We start from the raw sequence: 15,920 nt of genomic DNA, 5'->3' as shown, positions 1-15,920 counted from the left end.
CCTACCTTTGGCTGCAGTGGTGGTGCACAAGGTGCTGAAACAGGATCTGTGATGTATGTCTTCTTGGGACCAGCAACTGGATACATCCCAGCAGGGTTCTGGTTCACTGTTCCGGAAGGAGCATACCCTTGTTCCCGCTTCCAGGCATTCGGGTGACCTTGTTGACCATAGGCAGGATCAGAGTCACTTTTGCCCCCATAGCCAGGCCCTGCTGGGCAATAGGCTTCATAATAGCGTCCTTGGTTCGGGGCATAACCATATCCAGGCTCAGGCTGAAGTCCTGGTGGTGGAATAAATGCATAATCCATGCCTCCTCGTGCAGAAGGAGGTGGACCCTGCGCAGACATAGGAACTGTATGAGTGTTATAGCCTTGGGCCCCTGGCCCTGGGCCATAAAATTGTCCTGGTGAAGGGGTAGCCATGTAATGAGAGCTGGGCTGAGCCGACTTCACCTGTACATTAAATGTAGGCCTTGAAGGGGTGGATGCCGTAGTGTAAGAGGCTGGGACTGGCTGAGGCTGGGGCTTTAGTGTTCCAATTGGAGCCACAGGGATGGGTCCAGCCTGGGGTGCAGGCTGTGGTTTCAATGTAGACTTTTTGGTTGCTGTCAGAGGTGGTTGGTTTGGTATGACCATTCTCTTATGTCCTGTGACAGGAGTGGAGACTGGAGGAGAAGCTGTTGCTGAACTAGTAGAGCCCTAAAATGGGAGAGAGAAAAGGGAGAAAAAGACAAGGATTGCTGAAAATGGAAAATAAAAATACATAAAAGAACAAATATTAATAAATGTTATTTTTGTATAAATTCTGCAAAATAAGGCATGGTTCCTGCCTTATAAGAGTTCAGAGACTAACACAAAAATCAGTTGTGTTTTAGTGTACTCACAATGAACAGTATAAAAAAGAAATTAAGGAAACAATTCCATTTACAAAATATAAAAAAGAAAAACTTAAGAATAAACTTAACCAGAGGCAAAAGAACACAAAAAAGTATACATGAAAATTATACATGAAAAGTACAAAATGTTGCTGATAAATTAAAGTCACAAATGAATGGAAAGACATCCTGTGTTTATGTATTGAAAAACTTGATACTGTAAAGATATTAGTACACAATCCCTGTCAAAATCCCACTGGGAATTTTCTGAAAAGAAAGAAAGGAAGAGAGAGAGAGAGAAAGGAAGAAAAAGAGAGAAAGTGAGAAAGAAAGAAAAAGAAAGAGAGAGAGAGGGAGGGAGGGAGGGAGGGAGGAAGGAAGGAAGGAAGGAAGGAAGGAAGGAAGGAAGGAAAATCCATATGAAACTTCAAGAGACTCTGAGTAGCCAAAATAATCTTGAAAAAGAAGATTGGAGGTCTCACACCACACAACTTCAAAATTTATTACAAAGCTATAATAATCAAAACAGTGTTGTACTGTCATAAAGACAGGCATAGACCAATGGAATAGAGAGCCCAGAAATAAACCTGTGCATATATGGTCATTTGATTTTGATGTGGGTACAAAGACTACTTGATAGGAAAAAGAGAGTCAGTCCTTCAACAAATGGAGCTGGTAATACTGGACATCTACATGCAAAAGACTGAAGTTTGACCATATTTTAAACCATACACAAAAACGTACCCCAAAATTTTAGCTCTGAATTATAGGATCTAAAGCTATAAAACCCTTTAAAAACCGCAGAGGAAAAATTTCATAACATTATACCTGGTGATAATTATACACACACACACACATATATTTATATATAATCATATAAAATATATATTGAACGCAGCAGCACGTCCCGCTGCCAAAAAAGATAAATTGAACAATGTGATCTCAATCAAACTACTAAACGACTTGGTCATACTGCTAAAAGGTGGAACTAGGGAAAGAGAGATGAAGTGCTGAGCACAGGGAATAAAAAAAAAGCAATGAGGGGGTGTGTTTAGAGAAATAAATACCCCTGGAACAATCAAAGAAATACAAAATTTTAGATAAAAGATTCCTATCAAAGACTGATTTACCAAAGATAACTCAAATGCAGTCTCCTCCTCCCTTTATGTCTTCTTGATTTCTGTTGCATTCATTCATTCAATTCAGAAATACTGAATGCCTTAAAAATATCCTAAGGACACAAAGCTGAAAACACCTTTTCCTGAATTATGAGAGATCTTGGTTAGGATGGGAATAAGTAAAGGCTAAGGGTAGGCATGGAGATTCAAACATTCATCCTAAGGCATTAGTCTGTTAGGAATCAATAAACCTGCCAGTGACAGAATGTTTTAATTTTGTTCTTACTTACTATGACTAGATTTGTTGATACAAGAAGTGAATGACCACAGCCTAATTCTGTTGTTTATTAATTTCCAGGAAAATTCTAGTGTGCATAGGAAGAAAGGATGCAAGACTTTATATTACCCTAGTATCATTTACCCATTCCAAGCCATTAGAGATTTATATATGTGGGGCAGATGCTGCAAACTGCTTCCTTCTACCCACTCCCCCTTCTTCATTACTCAAAATTTCAATTTTGCTTGGGGCAGCAATATGCCCATACTTCCCTAGATTATTACTCTAATGTAACAGTTGCCATGTAAAGCAGTTCTGGCCAATAAGATGTACACTAAGCATTTCTGGAAAAACTAGAGCTCTTCTGACAAAGCATCATCTCTTCCTACTCTTCCTCTTTCCTCCTATCTTCCTGGAATGTGGGGCTGGAGATGGTGCAGCTATCCTCTTTCCACCATAATAGACAAGTATATTGATTTAGAAATATGCCTATCTGGGGGTAGCTTTCTGTCGATCTACACTGAACCAAAGATAAAGATTAAAACATCCCAGAGATATCTGGTTAACATATAATGGTTCTCAACTGGAGGGAAAACCACCTAGTGACTGGGGAGAGTTTGGAAATGAATGGCAATATTTTTAAATGTCACAGTGATTAGAAGATGCTAGTTTCCTTACATGAGTAGAAGGCAAAGACGCATCATTATCAAACCAAAGAAGACAGAACCAAATTTTGAGCCAAATTTCTTCCAGCGACCTGATTGTGAAATTCCTAGCTATCAGCAAAGGAAGGTCACACACAGGTCCTGTCTAGAATCCCTCCTCGTTAACACCCTCTCTTCCTATTCAAATAACCACTCTTCCCCTGGGTCCTCTTGAAGCTAGGGAAATGTCAGCTCTGACTCTGCAATCCCCAGATTATCACTTTTTCTCTTATGGCTTCTCTATACCCAAATGGGTGTATGTACACAACACATTTATAAATCACTCCTTGAGAGGGGCTAGTTTCCATGTGCTATCATTTTCACTGGGAACTTGACTGTGACAGCTATCTTTCCTATACATCATTGTCTCAATTGTGGTTTCCTAGAGATTCTGTAATTCTAGATTTAGTTTTCTGTTAAGTTGCAGAAGGCCATTGAATAGTTTTCTTTCCTTTTTGATAGCCTCTCAGGAGGCAAACTTGCTATTTACTTTTGTAACTTAAGCAACCTGATATTCTTGTCTTGGTGGAGTAGCCTTTCCCTCCCGTATGGTGGCCTCAACAGTAGCCAATAGAAGGAGATGCAGTTTCCACATAACACAATTTATTAAAACATATATCCTGAAGAAACATCTACATAAATACTCCATAAACCCTGATATTCTGTAGGAGAGCATGGAAGTCAGTTTGAGTCTAGGAAAAAAAAAGTCAGATTTTTCTAGCTTACCATGTCAGTCTTAGAAAATGTCTGCAGAGATGAAATCAAATATAAGAAGGAATAAAGCTTTTCTTTTCTTTGATGACTCAAGATCAGCAGAAACCCAGAGTTCCTATTTTGAACACTTTACAAACCCAACTATAAATGGAGACAGTGACTGAGCAACTGGGCTAATGATAGGCATCCTCTCCACCACAGCTGTAAAAGAGTCTGCCCCCAAAACAGATACTTGAAAAGTCATATACTGTCAAGACGAAAACCAATCATATTCATAAAGTAAACAAAAAAGAATATAGACCTAACCACTTAGAAGCAACTTTTTTTCAACAAATTTCTCTTTTACTTTTTCTTTCTTGATGAACATGTAGATGCGCGCGCATGCGCGCGCACACACACACACACACACACACACACACACAACTTAAACATTCCTCAATTCTTTGAAGGAAGGCATCGGAGCACAGTTTCAGACGCCATTGCTTTCTTCTAGGAAATAGCTCACTAGATGAAGTTTTTCCACAATTTTATTATGAAGTCTGCTGTGTATATGCCGGCATGTTTCTGAGTATTTTCTATTTCATAACTATGTGTGTGAAAATAGCACATTTAGCTATATATTTTTTCTCTTTTTTTACCTCATTGGAGGTGGAAGGGGTAAAGAACAGGAATCATCTTAAAGCATATTTATTTATGTTCTTCGTGGTAAAAAGAAAGCTATGGCAACACTTTCCTGGCCCACATATTCAATTAAATACACAGCAAATCTTTTCTACTTACTGGATTCATTGGCACTTTCGAATATTTATTTTTGGCATTTCATTTCTTTTTTGTTTTTGCAGGAATTCTTAAAGTTTTATCATGATTTAACATTTATTTTAAAAACCAAACACATTTTAAAAATTATACTCACACAGATATACATATATATGCATATACAATTTTTTTTTCCTGAGAATTGAATTGCTGTAGCAGTCTTTTTACGTGGTTATTTTTCCATTAATTGATTTCCAAGCCTCTTAAGCATGGAAAGCACAGTGAGGTTAATGGGAGGATAGTGTCCTAGAATGAGTAGTGCATGCTTCCCTGTTCCCCAGGAGTTAGTAGTCTGGTAGAGAGACTGATGAATAATCAGTAACTTTTGAATGGATGTCTCCTCTACCAGGCAGAACTGACTGTGGCCAGGCGACAAGGATAGTCAAGGGGCCATGAGAGCACCTCTCTGGCTCATATTAGGGAGCAGATCCACAGCTTCCTTTTGTCCAATTCAAGATCACATCTCACATTCCTCTATCCATCTTACCCAACCCACCCATTCCCTGGACACACCCCACAGGTTCATACACATGCACACACACACTCCTACTCTAACCTTCTACTACGTCTTCTAAATAATATCTGATTATTTCTGGAATCCCTGTACTTTACCCCAGTCTCACTTTCTCTTCCCTAGTTCCGACCCTTCTCATCACCCTGAACTGTTTATTGCCATGATCTAATCTCACCTCTCTCCCATATCTCCTCCGCAATACTGACAAGTGTGATCTCTCTGACGTAAATACTGGATCCTGGCTCTCTGCTGATCTGGATTTGCCAATGACTCCGCCTTGTGTTGAACTCTTTTTATCATGTTGCACTGTTTTTAATACACTTTAGAAGGACTTTCCAATCTAGCCCTTGCCTTCCTGTCCAGCCACCACCTTATTTCCTCCATCACACACAGCATACACTCCAGCAATATTAGGCTTACATAAAGACAAGAATAGACCATACACTTATGTATGTACTCTTGCTTGTCAGCCACAACTTCCTTCTACAGTCTCTGATTTCTTCTTTATGACTGTTCACCATGTTTCTTCCCTGCTGCTCAGTCAATTTCTGTCTGGCAGTTGGCTACTGATTCTTCGAGTCTCAAATCAAATTGTGCCTCTTCCGTAAAGTCTTTCTGGAAGTCTGGAGACATCCATTCAATAGTTATTGATTATGGATTGGCTTCTCTACCAGATTAACTCCTGGGGGATAGAGAGACATCCTAGGACACTATCCTCCTCCCATTAACTTTATATATTAAAGATGTTTATAAAATAATTAACAGGAAAATAAAAACATAAAAAGACATATAAATCCCCTGGAAGGATTTTGAGTTTTTTCTATGGTCTTTCAGTTATATTTCCAATGGGCTTTGTAGATACCTCCATTAACATAATTGCCTGCTAGGAGTTCCCGTCGTGGCACAGTGGAAACAAATCTGACTGGGAACCATGAGGTTGTGGGTTCAATCCCTGGCCTCGCTCAGTGGGTTAAGGATCTGGCATGGCTGTGGCTGTGGTGTAGGCCACCAGCTACAGCTATGATTTGACTCCTAGCCTGGGAACCTCCATATGTGGCGGGTGCAGCCAAAAAAAAATAAAATAAATTACCGTCTAGTGTTTTAATGATTGTCTTGTGTGTTTATAAGTTGGGAAGAAGTCACACTGTAAACTACAGAAAATCAAGTTATCATGGTCTGAAACATATAGAGATTTATCTTTTGTAATAGGAAGGGCAGCCAAGAACCACTATGCCTGTTCAACAATGACAGCAAGAATTCAGGCTCTTTCTAGCTTTTTGCTAGAAGTGCTTTTCTAGTCTTTCTACCAAAGTGCTACTGATACTAGTCAACATAGTGCCCAAAGGATGATGAATAATGATTCTCTTTATCTGACACAAGACCTCCCTTAACTCTCTCTATTAACTCTTGCCACAACCTTGCCCACACTTGAAATACCTTCTATATTATGAAGAATCTCTTGACCTTCTCTCTCCAGAATCCATCTGTACTTGAAATGCTAGGCCCAAATATTCAATTCTATTTCATGTATTTACTTGGATGTCTCATGTGCTCTTCAAGCTTAAGATGTTAAAAACTACTTCATCTTCCTCCTTGAATCTAATTTTCATGCTTTTTGTCTGCTTTTCACATCCACCTCAGTATTGTTCAAATGAGAACACTAGGAGTCCTTCTTGAGCCTCTCCCTCACATCCCATTCAAGTAAAAAATCCTGTTGATCTTATTCCCTAAATAGGAAATTTAGAATTCAAATACTTCCCTGTTTCCTCTGCTGTAGCCACCTCCCACCAGGAATTATCCATCAGCATCCAAACTGGGCTCCCAATGTCTACACTTCTTCAACATCAATGAACCCTTCATTCTAGAGAAAGTGATTCCCCTCAAATGCAGATCTGATCACATTACTTGCTTGAAAGTCTTTGGTGGTTTAGTGGAGTGATTTGTACTAAGTCTATGGCTTCTGCTTCTCCTTGAGAGGTACATGGCATGTTACTCTCTGACACTGATTTCCTTTGATATCCAGTGTGCCAGACTCTCTCGGATCTCAGCGATTATAACTTTCTGCTTTCCGATCTCTCTCTGAGTTCTAAGTCTAGCTAATTCCTAAGAATCCTTTAAGTCTCAGCCTGAGTGTCAAGTTCCTCAGTGGATATTTGCCCAAACCTTCTGACACAGAGACCACTCTACCCCCCTACTTCTATAGGTATCGCACTTGCAAATGTCTGTTTTTATAGGGCTAGATACCATCCTTTATTTTAACTTTTTAATAAATTTATTTTGTTGAAGTATAGTTGATTTACAGTATAGTGTTAATTTTTGCTGTACAGTAAAGTGATCCAGTTGTATGTATATAAGTACACACACACACACACACACATATATATATATATATATGTCATATATATACATATATTCTTTTGCATATTCTTTCCCATTATGGTTTATTAGAGAATAGTGAATATAGTTCTCTAGGCTATACAGTAGGACCTTGTTGTTTATCCATTCTATATATAATAGTTTACATCTGTTAATCCCAAACTCCCCATCCATATCTCCACCACCCTTATGCTCCCTTAGCAACCACAAGTCTGTTCTCTATAAGACTGTCCCTTTTATTCATTACTGCTTTTCCACTGGCTTTTTCATACCATAGTACATAGTAGGCATGTAACATTTGAATATAAATGACTAATGATCTCCAAAGAAAAATACATTTCTCTTGTCAGATTACAACCAAATATGCAAAATAAGAAGTAAATCATTTATCTTATTACTTGACAATCAAGGAACTCTGATATATTTAATGTATGCTAAATTACAGCAATCTCATTAGTTTATCCCTTTGGTTTAAGGACTTTAGTTTTTCGATTTATTAATACTACTATCTTTCAAAAAAGCATTTGAGGTGCTTATTTACATGGCAATGATCAGATTGTATATGTAAGTTCTACTTGATTCTGGCTCAAATCCCTTACAGAAATAATCAAGGTATAAATTTTAAATAAACATACCATGAAAAGAAAGAGACTAAAGCATTTTAAAGTAATCTTTAACAACATATACTGAAAAGAAATAAGATTTTGAATTAACTATCAAATAATTACAATACCCCAATCAGCCCAAATTTAATTAATCCCGGTTATTTATTCAATAAAAACTTACTAAAATTCTGCTACGTATTAGGCACTGATCTAATTGCTAAATCCACAGTAAGGCAAAGAGAATTTGAGTCACTGCAGTCAAAGAATTCTTAGTGCATTCAATTTTTGACAAAATTTGGTGTAAAGAGCAAAAATGATTTCTATTTATTTATTTAGTCTCTCTCTCTCTCTCTTTTTTTTTTTTTTTTTTTTTTTCCTTTTCTGGGGCCGCTCCCATGGCATATGGAGGTTCCCAGTCTAGAGGTCTAATTGGAGCTGTAGCCACTGGCCTACACCACAGCCACAGCAACACCAGATCTGAGCCTCGTCTGTGACCTACACCATAGCTCATGGCAACACCAGATCCTTAACCCAGTGAGCAAGGCCAGGTATCGAACCCGCAACCTCATGGTTCCTAGTCGGATTCTTTAACCACTGAGCCACGACGGGAACTCCAATGATTTCTATTTAAAAAGGAAACTTTTTAAGGCAACGGAAGGGGAAAATATACAAAGGCTAAAGCCCACCATATAAACAGCAACATAAAACTCAAAGCCCCTTCATTACATTTTGATTTTAGCTACTATAAAGACACAAAAATATGCTCAAGATGTTAAATGAAAATGTAAATGTTAAATGAAAAACACAGAATGTGAAAGTAATCATATGTGCAATTTAATTGAGGATACATAGAATGACATTTCCATATGGACAAGGACTAGACAGACTATGGAAAGGAGATGGTTGGTTTGTTGGAAGATAGGATTACGAGTATTTCAACTTAAATTTTCTTTTCATGACAACTGTTTAGACCTGATGACCATTTGTCACTTGTAGTTATCTATTTTGTCCATGGATCTCTGTGACAGGAAAAACAAACTAAAATACCTACTGATATCTTAAACATTTTGTTTTCAATGCATTTTATACTTAATTCCACAAGTATCTTTGAGGCAGAAACTATTATTTATCCCTATTTCCCAAATAAAGATACTGAAGCACAGAGAAATTAAGTAACTGTCCCAAGTTACATAGCTAGCAGGTGGTAGATCCAGGATCCAATCCAGGTAGCCCATTTCCACAGTCTGAAGTTTTAAAAACCATTCTACCTTTCTTGGGTGAAGAAAAAGTAAAATAAACCATATGTGAGAAAAACAAAAACGAAAGGCCTTCTCAGTCTACGTGAGTACAGAAAACATATTTCTATCCCAGAAGAAATTTAAGGGAGTAAATGGGACAACAAACAGCAAGTGATACTCAGTGTTGTTATTGGGAGACAACAAAGAGACATGAACTGTATAAAATAAGTGTTCCTACTCTAAGGCATCTGCTATATTGTGCCAGCTGATTGCTGCCTTGTGAAAAATGGATCCAATGGTCCTCTTCTGACTTTAACATTTGGACTTTTTTCAAATACCGAGAAGCCAAACAAAGGATTTCTGCAGGCCAACTACACTGCATGAAGAACATTTTGCAACTTCCATTGTAAGTTAAGGACATCACCAAATATAAATATCACCAGGTGGAGTTCCCATCGCGGCTCAGTGGTTAACAAACCCAACTAGCATCCATGACTATGTGGGTTCAAATCCTGGCCTCGCTCAGTGGGATAAGGATCTGGCATTGCCATGAGCTGTGGTGTAGGTTATGAACACGGCGTGGATCTGCCATTGCTGTGGCTGTGGCACAGGCCGGCAGCTACAGATCTGATTGAGCCCTTAAGCTGGGAACCTCTATATGCCACAGGTGTGGCCCTAAAAAGACAAAAGACAAAAGTCCAAAAAAAAAAAAAAAAAAAACAATTAAATTGAAGGGTCATTTATTTTTCAGGGAGAAATAAATTCCAGTTTTGCCACTGTTTAGAGTTGAATGACATTGAAAAATTCACATTACTTCCTCAGACAGAACTCTGAACTTCTCAGACATTACTCATCTGAACAACAATGAAGACCTAGGGGATACTATTATTTTCTCCTCCTTTAAAAACGAGCAGTCTATCTTTTTCTTCAAATAAAAGTCTTTCTAAAACCCAAATTAAAAAAAAAAAAAAGTGAGCTTCAATGGATAAGGCACAGAGTTGAGGGGAGTTTGCTCATATTTCCTATTCTTCTAATATTATTCTTCTATAAAAGAATACAAAATGACATTCAAAATCCAGTGATTATGAGAGTAAATTGTGAGTATTTGCAATGAGTTTTAATAGCCAAATAGAGCTTTATCCCATTACTAAGGATTTATATCAGGTATGTACTTATCCATAACTAGATAAATGAATGAACAGGCTAGTGTCTGTTTTTGTACAGTATGGGAAAAAGTGGAAACATGGCTTATCTATTTCAGTTATACTGCCAAGCATTCCTTATTTACTACTTTTGTTTTTTTTTTTTAAGGGCCACACCCTTGGCACATGGAAGTTTCTGGGCTAGGGGTTGAACTGGAGCTGCAGCTTCCAGCCTATGCCACATCCAAAGCAAGCCAGAACTGAGCCCCATCTACGGCCTACACTGCAGCTCATGGCAACGCCAGATCCCAGCTCCATTCCTCACTCATTCAGTTTATACACTATACACAAGATAGATGACCTCATGAGCTAGGAAACAACCCAACAGATGAAGAGTACAATATACAAATATGCTATTATGTATGAAGAGAAGTACTTTTCAAATCTGTACAACAGAATCATGGAGGGCTTTTTAATTACACAGTATCTTTCATTTAGAGCTTTTTAGATACAAATTATCTTAGATCCATCCACTTAAGGAGTGAAATCTGGAAATTAAAAAGGCGAAGAACAAATTATTTTTTTTTGTTGAAACCACAGTTAAGAACCTCCTTTTTAGGTACTGTTGTGAAAGACAAAGAATAAAACCTGGAGTTGGGGGGCTATAGGTAATGGGAAGAGGTTAACTCAGTTGTCTTCAAAAGACAATTCTTATATAATTTAGACATAGTGTCCAAGGTAATACTTATTTCTATAAACTTCTTATGGCCATTCTGTGGGTTAATTTGCTGATATACATCAGAAGCCCTAACAAAGCCCATACCTTTTATTTCTAAGAATTGGACCTAAGGAAATAACAACAGATGTCTAAATTTTCAGTTTCAAGAAATGCTGGTGATGTAATTTATAAAAATAAAAGATTATAAGCAAATTAAATAATACGTGGGGGTGGGTCAAATAAATGATGGTATATTCATATAATGGAATATGATACAATAATTAAATTGAAATGTTTCACTGAAATGTTTCAAAACATCAACAATCTAGCAATTCCACACCTGGATATATACCTCAAAGAGAGAGCAAAGAGGGACTGTAATATGTATCTGTACACTCGTGTTCATAGTAGTACTATTCATAATATCCAAAATATGGAAGCAACCAGTGTATCTATTGACTGATGAATTAATAAACAAAATGTAGTATAAACATACAATGTTGTATTCAGCCTAAAACAGTAAGCCCTGACACATGCTACAACATGAATGAACCATGGAAACATTATACTAAGAGGAAATAAGCCACTTACAAAAGGACATATACTGTATAATTCCAATGATATGGAATAATCAAATTCATGAAAATAAAGTAGAATCTGGTTACCAGGGAGGTGGGGGTGGTGGAAATGGGAAGTAGTAATTATTTAATTTATATGCATTTTCAGGTTGGGAATGTAAAAAATTCTGAAGATGGATGGTGGTGATGGTTGCACAAGTTTGTGAATACACTTGTCACTTAAATACATCCTTAAAAATGGTTAAAGTGGTGAATTCTTTTCTTTTTTTTTTTTTTTTTGTCTTTTTAGGGCTGCACCCACGGCATATGGAGGTTCCCAGGCTAGGGGTCTAATCAGAGCTGTAGCCACTGGCCTACGCCACAGCCACAGCAACACCAGATCTGAGCTGCGTCTGCAACCTACAACACAGCTCAGGCAATGCCGGATCCTTAACCCACTGAGCAAGGGCAGGGATCAAACCCACAACTTCATGGTTCCTAGTTGGATTCATTTCCGCTGTGCCATAATGGGAACTCCAGTCAATTCTTTCATAAACATCCTGTTGCAGTAAAAAGAAATAGAAAGACCGAGAGAGAGGGAGAAGAGAAGCAAGAGGGAGGAAAAAGAAAACAAAAGGAAATAAGAAAGTGAAAAATGAGGATTTCCCATAGTGGCTCAGTGGTAATGAATCCGACTAGCATCCATGAGGACACAGGTGCGATTCCTGGCCTCGCTCAGTGTGTTATGAATCAGGCCCTCGCTGTGAGCTGTGTTGTAAGTCACAGATGCAGCTTAGATCCTGCATTTCAGTGGCTGTGGTGTAGGCCAGTGGCCACAGCTCTGATTCAATCCCTGGCCTGGGAACCTCCAAATACTGTAGGAGCGGCCATAAAAAGACCAAAAAAAAAAAAAAAAAAAAAAAAGAAAGAAAGAAAGTGAAAAATCAACAATTTTATATATTTGAAATCAGGTTAGGCAACATTGTTTTATGTTAATCAATGTATACACCTATCTATATCTCATATATGAGAAGGATTTATTCCCAAACTGGTAACAATGGTTATTTTAAGGAGGTGATTTGGGGGTATATACTTTACCTTTTTTCCAAAATTTCTAACATAATAACATATTACTTTTTTAAAACCAGGAAAAATGTATATATAATCATATATGTGTATGTGTATATATACATACACATACACACACCTTCCTCTGATATATATATATATACACACACACACACATACATATATATGTATATTTTAAATGATACATATGAAATACCTGAATTATTTTAAAATACATTCCACAAAAATAACATCATAGTATCCCAACTTATGTGTCTGTGTCTGTGTGTGTACATAGAAAAAAAAGGAAGGGACAGAGTAAAAATTTTTAAATGATTTTAAAAATTGCATCAGCTGTTGCAATTAATAGAAATGTTTGCTTTCATCTTCATATGTTTCTGTATTTTCTACATTAAAGAAAGAAGTTACCTCAAGAATGGTAGCTGGAACCTGGTAAATGGTTAAAATGATCTCAAAAATTACTTTTGAAATTAAAAATCACAGGATTTAAATTGGTTCCACTGAATTCAAAACGATGCTGCCAATGCAGGGACACTACTAATACACTAATTCTCAGTAGGTGATGGACACCTAAAACACACAGGCACACGCACAACAACTGACAAGTCCTCCAAAGACTTCTTATCTGAGAGATTCAAACAAAATTGTCATACTTCCATGCACTGTAATCAGCACTTGTTCATTTCACAGTGCGGTGCTCTGCAAACTCATAGTACAGCTAGCAAGGGTCTACGCTTAATACCTTCAGGAGGCCCAAATTGCAAAAATAGTACAGTCTGTTGTGGCACTCCAGAGCAGTTTCTGTCTTAGAACCTTTTCCACTTAAACTGTTTCCACAACATTCGGAATGGGTATAATATACCTTGAAGACAAGTGGCTCCCTGGACTACTGAAGACACAGATGCCAGCATGTCAACTTGTTTTCCCAAAAATAAAATCAAGGCAATTGGGAACACTAAGATGCAGCCTTAAGTCCTCATTTCTTAATCTCCAACTCTTAAACAGAGAATCAATAAGCCAGACAAAGCCCTGTACTCACATATTTTACATAAAACTAGCATGTCATCATGTTAAAAGCAAGGAAGCCAGTGTTTTAAGGACTCTTTTCCCCTAATAACCACCAAATGAGACGGCTTGTCATCTGCTTTGAACTGGAGAGGTCTCTGAGGCTCCTATTTATATAAATACCCATACAGTACAGAACAATTAGTCCCAAGCATGCATGTGGTTGGCACCGGATAAAATGTCATTGTGATGAGGGTTCATGCAATCTGAGTGAGTTCTATAATCTAGGAATGTAGTGAGAAAAGAGCCTATTTCCATAGCAAGCAACCTCATACACTGAGTCATCCCCCCTTCGAGGGCCTATGTACTTTTCTCCAATCAGGCCAGGAGGCTGGTGAAAAGCACCTGGAGTTGGACCAACTAGTCAAAAAATAATAAAACCCAATCTCTGTGAGAATATGATGGTGCAGGTGTATTATTCCAGGACTGGTAGCACTGCAAGTTGGAATAATTCCTTTGCTGGGTAAACTGGCAGTGAAGAACCATTAAAATGCCCACAACTTATGCCTATAATATATTTTAAAATAAAATTTTAGAGGATGGATGAGGAAAATGGTGCATGGCTCTGATGGAATGTTATTCATCAAGTAAGCGAGGGATTAGGTGTTCAAAATAATAGTCTATAACAAAAAGTAAAATGAGTGCACACATATACTACAATAAAACTTGTAAATCAGTAACATTTTAAGGTCAGTAGGTATTTCAAAGACTAAGAGCGATGTGATTGAATGTTATAAATATGGCCATGCTATTTTTCCTCCCCTCTGTATTGAGAAGGGTGTTGATTCTATCTCCCAATTTCTTTCAATCTTTCCAGTTCTCACTATCAACATATTGATGCCCTAGTTCTACCGATGCCCCAGTTTACAATATATATATATATCTTCTTTTATTAAATCTTTCAAAGCTTTCCAGTGCTCTTAGAACGAGGTTCAGTTTTTCTTCCTGATAGAGCCATTGCTTTGCTTTCCAGTCTCCTCTTTTCTATCCCATCCCCTGGAATATGATGCTCCAGCTATCCTGCAGTTACCTGATTTGAATGTTTTCCAACCTGTCCCCTCCTCCCAACTTCTAACTAGAATTAATCCTTCAGATTTCCAGTGAATGACATTCTGGAAAGCCGTTCCCAAGTCTCTAAGTCTAGGTAAAGTGTCTATCACTGATATTCCTTTAACAGACTGCACTTAAAACCACTGTCCACTGTTTTGCAATTCCTCCTTTAGTATTCTCTTCTGCTCCAAGCTTCATATGGACGGAGACTTTGTCTTTCTCACTCAACATGGTAGGCTTAGTGTCTAGCAAACATACACCCATATGTATTTATTTAATGAATAAGATTATTTCAATAATGTATTATTGGTAGAGTCTATGAGAGAGACATATAATAAAACAAAACAAAATGGCAGTAGTTGGCTAAACAATAACCATCCCACGTTATTCTTTTCCCACCAGTTTTGTGAAGCCAAACCATCAGTTATTTATCCATGAAGTATTTAAGTATGATAGCAGACTCGTAACTTAAACTAATTTAAAAAATAAATTCTGTTTTTACACATTTTAGGTTTCTTAGCTGTAGGTAACAGGAGATGTGGTGAGCCTTGTTCAGAGCCTTCGGTTATACACAACTACCATAATAGAACCAATCATTACAGTCTATTACTGCTATTCAGAGGTCATTAAAAGACAAAAAGATAGAAGGGTGAGATCCCTTTTCTCAGGAAACCCCCAAGTCTTACACTTGCTGATGGGGTGGAAGTTAAAATGTGGCAGTCTTTGAGACACAGTCTGAAAAGAGTAATCTGGGGCAGATGGAATTTTTGAGCAAGAAATAAAAGTGACTTAATTGTGCATCATTAAAATACACAATATTCTTTACAGAATCACAGAGCATTAGAACTTGTAGGAATTTGAAAGTCATAAATTTCTACCTTTTCCTCAAGGAAACTAGGCACAGGAAAGATTTGTCAAAGGTGATAAGGCCTTGACGGGTCAGAATTAGAATCCACCTTTCCAAGACCACTGTTGGAACCTTAATGCCAGCATTCCTGCCATCACACCAAAATGTCCAGACTTAGTAACAAGCCTATAAAACGGCAACAAATTCAGTTTTGTT

The 15,920-nt window shown here is 37.6% G+C and overlaps 1 protein-coding gene across 6 annotated transcripts in view; it reads right to left on the bottom strand.

Annotated features, from left to right (window-relative positions):
- Nucleotides 1-15,920, bottom strand: part of LPP (LIM domain containing preferred translocation partner in lipoma) — a 696,555-nt gene that overhangs the window by 273,234 nt on the left and 407,401 nt on the right. For all 6 annotated transcript variants that reach the window (XM_021071250.1, XM_021071246.1, XM_021071248.1 and 3 more), the window contains one exon: nt 6-698. In XM_021071250.1, coding sequence (XP_020926909.1) covers nt 6-698 — 693 coding nt within the window. The remainder of the gene's footprint in view (nt 1-5; nt 699-15,920) is intronic.

The sequence above is a fragment of the Sus scrofa genome, chromosome 13 (assembly GCF_000003025.6).
Source record: "Sus scrofa isolate TJ Tabasco breed Duroc chromosome 13, Sscrofa11.1, whole genome shotgun sequence".
In the NCBI taxonomy this organism is placed as follows: domain Eukaryota; kingdom Metazoa; phylum Chordata; class Mammalia; order Artiodactyla; family Suidae; genus Sus; species Sus scrofa.
This window is presented reverse-complemented; position numbering and strand designations above follow the sequence as displayed.